This window comes from Macaca nemestrina, chromosome 7, assembly GCF_043159975.1.
Source record: "Macaca nemestrina isolate mMacNem1 chromosome 7, mMacNem.hap1, whole genome shotgun sequence".
Lineage (NCBI taxonomy): Eukaryota > Metazoa > Chordata > Mammalia > Primates > Cercopithecidae > Macaca > Macaca nemestrina.
Genome location: NC_092131.1, coordinates 107762124 through 107768128, shown reverse-complemented (window position 1 = coordinate 107768128; position 6005 = coordinate 107762124). Strand labels below are relative to the sequence as shown.

General features: G+C 44.5%; 1 protein-coding gene across 1 annotated transcript; it reads left to right on the top strand.

Moving 5' to 3' along the window:
* Positions 1-1753: 1753 nt before the first annotated feature.
* LOC139364056 (actin, cytoplasmic 2-like) lies at positions 1754-3298 on the top strand. The gene has a single exon (XM_071099343.1). It carries the CDS (start codon positions 2171-2173, stop codon positions 2906-2908), a length of 738 nt encoding a protein of 245 aa, XP_070955444.1. The 5' UTR covers positions 1754-2170; the 3' UTR covers positions 2909-3298.
* The last annotated feature ends 2707 nt before the right edge of the window (positions 3299-6005 follow it).

Here is a 6005-nt window from a genome sequence, read left to right as displayed (position 1 = left end):
GGTTGTCTGTACGCTTCTTTTGAGAGGATCAAATAAATCAATATTATAGCACTTTGAAAGAGTCTAAAGTGGTGTTATTTACCAGTGAACATGAATCAAGAAGAAGAGTGGAAGAAACCTTAATCCTTAACCTACTTAAGTTAGGAAGGGAGATCGGAAAGGATGGCTAGGAACAACCCAAGTCAAAGGATTCTCAGGTGTCAATCACTCTTTTATGTTCCTTCTTTTGTCAGTCACCTCAATCACTCTTTTATGTCCTCTTCTTTTTGTTCTTCCTACCACTGCCTTAATGAACACATTCATCATTTAATTATACATTTGCCCTTGTCCAGCCACCCTAAAAAACTTGCTTTCTCTGTTTCCAGTATCTTTTTTTTTTTTTTTTTTGAGACAGAGTCTTGCTTTGTGGCCCAGGCTGGAGTGCAGTGGTGCGATCTCAGCTCACTGCAAGCTCCGCCTCCCAGGTTGACGCCATTCTCCTGCCTCAGCCTCCCGAGTAGCTGGGACTACATGTGCCTGCCACCATGCCTGGCCAATTTTTTTTGTATTTTTAGGAGAGACAGGGTTTCACTGTTTTAGCCAGGATGGTCTCGATCTCCTGACCACGTGATCTTCCCGCCTCGGCCTCCCAAAGTGCTGGGATTATAGGTGTGAGCCGCTGCGCCCTGCCTGTTTCCAGTATCTTTTATACTGGCCGCTCATTATTCTTTCAGACATATGTATGCCAGGCTCAGTGGCTCATGCCTGTAATCCCAGCACTTTGGGAGGCTGAGGCGGGCAGATCACCTGAGGTTAACAGTTCGAGACCAGCCTGGCCAACATGGTGAAACCCTGTCTCTACAAAAATACAAAAAAAATTAGCTGGCCATGATGGTGGGTGCCTGTAATCCCAGCTACTCGGGAGGCTGAGGCAGGAGGATCACTTGAACTTGGGAGGTGGAGGTTGCAGTGAGCCGAGATTGTGCCATTGCACTCCAGCCTGGGCAACAGAGTTGAGACTCCATCTCAAATAAATAAATAAATAAATAAATAAAATATATCTAATTACACAATTTCTATGGCTTAGACATCTTTTATTGGCTCCTTAGGGAACTGCAGGATGGATTATCTCCATGGTATATAAAGTCCCTTTCACTCAGATTTCAACCTTATTAAATGTTCACAAGAATGTTCAAAGAATCAAATATTAACATATAATGGATATAATCAATAGAGACAAAGCCGCATACAAGAAACAATACCTGATTATTAGCTAATCAACTCTATAAGTACCATGAGTGGAGGCCAATAACACAAGCTGTAGGGTAACTACCTAGCAGAGTTGGGGACCTTGGGCAGTTGCTTAGCCTTTCTTAATAGAGTCTTTATCTGTAATATGGGGATACTTTTAGCAGATGATTTTCCACACTACACTCAAACTCATAGAGTAAAAATAAAAATCTGTTTTCCAATAGTTAAGCCCCACACAGCTGAATCAATAATGCCATGTCTCAACATATTGGTTCCTGAGGCAAATAAAAAAATGTGTGCCCCATACACTTTGTAATATATTCTTAAATGGTTAATTTTTTTCAGAACGCTAAGGTGGTTGAAAAATATTGAAAAACTGAAAAGTGTATTAAAATTCACAATGTTATTTAACAATTTATACCAAAATAGAATAATGTATTATAATTTTAGGTAAAAATTATTTAAAGTTCTCCCTGGCTGCTGCCAGACCACACTCGACATTGTCCCATCATTCCCCCAACAGATCACAATGGAAGCAGAAATCACCTTGCTCATTGTTGACAACAGCTTTGCCATGTGCAAGTCTGCCTTTGCTGGGGACAATGCCCTCAAGCCATGTTCCTCTCCAATGTCAGGCACCCCCGGCACCAGGGCATGATGGTGGGCAGGGGCTAGAACTCCTATGTGGGCAATGAGGCCCAGAGCGAGCAGCATCCTGACCCTGAAGCATCCCATGGAGCAGGCCTCGTCACCAACTGGGACCAAATGGGGAAGATCTGGCACCATACCTTCCACAACGGGCTGCACGTGGCCCGAAAGGAGCACCTGGTGCTGCTGATCGAGGCCCCCAAGGCCAACAGAAAGAAGATGATTCAGATCATGTTTGGGGCCTTCAACACCCCAATTAGGTACAGGGCCATTCAGATCACCCTGTCCCTGCATGCCTCTGTCAGCGCCATTGGCACCATCACGGACTCAGGCGATAGGGTCACCCACACTTGCCCATCTTCAGGGATACAACCACCCTCCCCCAGTCATCCTGTGTTTGACCCTGGCTGGCCAGGACCTTGCCGACTACCTGGTGAAGATCCTTGTGGGGGCTACTACAGCTTCATCACCACAGTGGAGTGGGGGATTTGTGCGTGACATCCAGGAAAATCTGTGCTATGTTGCCTTGGACTTGCAGCAGGAGATGGCCACTGCCGTGTCCTCTTCCCTCCTGGAGAAGAGCTACGAGCTGTCCCACAGCCAGGTGGTCACCATCAGCAATGAGTGGTTCTGGTGTCCAGAGGCACTGTCCCAGCCCTCCTTCCTGGGCATGGAATCTTGCTGCATCCAGGAGACCACCTTGAACTCCATCATGAAGTGGGATGTGAATATCTGCAAGGACCTGTACACCAATGTGGGGCTGTCTGGCAGCATTGCCATGCACCCAAGCATCACACACAGGATATGGAAGGAGATCACTGCCCCGGCACCCAGGGCCATGAAGATCAAGATCATGGCTGTCTCTGAGCACAAGTATTCCATGTGGATCAGCAGCTCCATCCTGGCCTCACTGTTCACCTTCCAGCCAATGTGGATCAGCAAGCAGGAGTGCCACCAGTCAGGCCCTCCACTGTTCAATGCAAATGCTTCTAAATGGACTGTGAGGAGATATGTAGCCTGTGCTGCCTGAGTCAATTCAGAAGTATAAATTTGTCCCTGGCAAATGTATACATCTCATGCTAGCCTTAGGAAACTGAAACAACCCTTTGAAAAGAAATTTGTCAGGCTGGGTGCGGTGGCTTATGCCTGTAATCCCAGCACTTTTGGAGGCCCAGTTGGGCGGATCACCTGAGGTTGGGAGTTTGAGACCAGCCTGACCAACATGGAGAAACCCCGTCTCTACTAAAAATACAAAATGAGCTGGGCGTGGTGGCGCATGCCTGTAATCCTAGCTACTCGGGAGGCTGAGGCAGGAGAATCGCTTAAACCTGGGAGGCGGAGGTTGCAGTGAGCTGAGATCGCATCATTGCACTCCAGCCTGGGCAACAAGAGTGAAACTCCAACTCAAAAAAAAAAAAAACATAATAAATAAAAATAAAAATAAAAGAAAAGAAATTTGTCCTTGAAGCTTGTGTCTGATGTCAGCACTGGATTGTAGGATTTGTTGCTGATTTTGACCTTGTATTGAAGTTAACTGTTTCCTCGGTATTTAATACCTTGTACTTATCTTTTATTTAAACCCTTAGTACATGTGGCTCAGTCACTTCATGGCAGAGGTGAGAACATGCTTGTGGAAGAGAAGTCCGTGGCTTGGTGATTCTGCCTGACCTGTAGTCTTTCCATCTGTGCAGGGTACTAATGTGTCAGAGCTCAGTGTTCCAGAATTTGTCTAGAGACCAGCAGGAGCCCCTCCACCAGTTGTCATTTCTGTCTTGCCTGTCTGTCAGGGTTGGAGAAGTCCAAACCTTAGGACCTAGTTTCCTTTCTTTCCTGATGTTTTCCTACAGGACACCAGTAGGCTGTTACTTGCCTTGAGCTGGAATAAGTTTGCATTTACATTGTAAATGTATGCAGTGTTTTAATTGATGTAAGGTTTTTATGCACAATTCTTAATTCTTTAAGAGATGACGACAAATTTTGGTTTTCTCTTTTTTCTGTGGCCAATCTATTTTTAGCAACAATCCCAAGATCATTCAGTGGGGGAAAATACCATTTCTATAAATGATGCTTGGACAACTGGATATCTACATGCAAAAGAATGAAGTTGGATGCCTACCTCACACCACATAAAAAATTAACTCAAAATACATCAAAGTCCTAAAGGTAAGAACTAAACTAGAAACTCTTAGAAGAAAACAGGTATACATCTTTGTGACTTTAAAGTAGGCAAGTTTCTCAAATATAACATCAAAAGCAAAGCATCAGCCGGGCGTGGTGGCTCACCCCTGTAATCCCAGCATTTTGGGAGGCCAAGGCAGGTGAATCACTTCAGGTCAGGAGTTCAAGACCAGCCTGGCCAACATGGTGAAACTCCATCTCTATTAAAAATACAAATATTAGTCGGGTGTGGTGGCCGTAGTCCCAGCTACTCAGGAGGCTGAGGCACGAGAATCGCTTGAACTGGGAAGTGGAGGTTGCAGTGAGCCAAGATTGCGCCACTACACTCCAGCCTGGGTGACAGAGCAAGACTCCATCTAAAGAAAAAAATGAAAGATCTACAAATGGCCAATAGGCACATGAAAAGATGCTCGACATCATTACTTATCAGGGAAATGCAAACCCAAACCATAATGAAATATTACTTCACAGTTGCTAGAATGGCCATAATAAAAAATACAGATAAAAGCAAGAATTGGTAAAGATGTAGAGAAACTGAAACATTGTTCATGGAAATGTAAAATGGTGCAGTTGCTTTGGCAAGCAGTTGTGTATTTCTTTAAAAAGTTAAGCAGAATTTTTGGCCGGGCGCAGTGGCTCACACCTGTAATCCCAGCACTTTGGGAGGCCAAGGTGGGCAGATCACGAGGTCAGGAGATCGAAACCATCCTGGCTAACACGGAGAAACCCCATCTCTACTAAAAATACAAAAAAATTAGCCTGGTGTGGTGGTGGGCGCCTGAAGTCCCCGCTACTTGGGAAGTTGAGGCAGGAGAATGGTGTGAACCCGGGAGGCAGAGTTTGCAGTGAGCTGAGATAGTGCCACTGCACTCCAGCCTGGGCAACAGAGCAAGACTCCATCTCAAAAAAAAAAAAAAAAAAGAAGAAGAAGAAAAAAAGTTAAGCAGAATTTTCATATGACCCAGCAACTGCACTCCTAGGTATACACTCAAGAGAACTGAAAACATATATTCAAACAAAAACTTGTACATGAATGGTCATAGTACCATTATTTATAATATTCAAACAGTGGAAACAATCCAAATGCCTATCAACTGATGAATGGATAAACAAAATGTGTATACATAAAATGGAATATTATATGTTCATTAAAAGGAATGAAAGCAAGGCGCAGTGGTTCATGCCTGTAATCCCAGTATTTTGGGAGGGTGAGGCAAGAGGACTGTGAGCCAGGAGTTTGAGACCAGCCTGGGTAACATAGTGAGACCCTGTCTCTATTAAAAAAAAAAAAAAAAAAAAAAAAAGCTGGGTATGGTGGCATATGCCTGTGATCCTAGCTACTTGGGAGGCTGAGGTGGGAGGATTGTGTGAGCCAGGGATGTCAAGGCTGCAGTGAGATGTGATCACGCCACTGCACTCCAGCCTAGGCAACAGCAAGACCCTGTCTCAAAAAAGAAAAAAAAAAAGGAATGAAGTACTGGTACATGGTACAACATGGATGAATCTTGAAAACATGCTCAATGAAAGAAGCCAGTCACAAAAGGCCACACATTATGTAATTCCATTTATACAAAGTGTCCAGAATAGATAAATTCATAGAGACAAAAAATAGATTTGTGGTTACTAGGGGAGGAAAGAATAGGGGAATGACTGCCTAATGAATATGAGATATTTTTGGAGAGTGGTGAAAATGTTGTGGAATTAGATAGCAGTAATGGGGCCAGGTGAGGTGGCTCATGCCTGTAATCCCAGCACTTTAGGAGGCCAAGGTGGGTGGACCACCTGAGGTCAGGAGTTCAAGTCCAGCCTGGCCAACATGGTGAAACCCAGTCTCTATTAAAAATACAAAAATTGGCTGAGTGTGGTGGTGCACACCTGTAATCCCAGCTACTTGGGAGACTGAGGCAAGAGAATCACTTGAACCCAAGAGGCAGAGGTTGAAGTGAGCC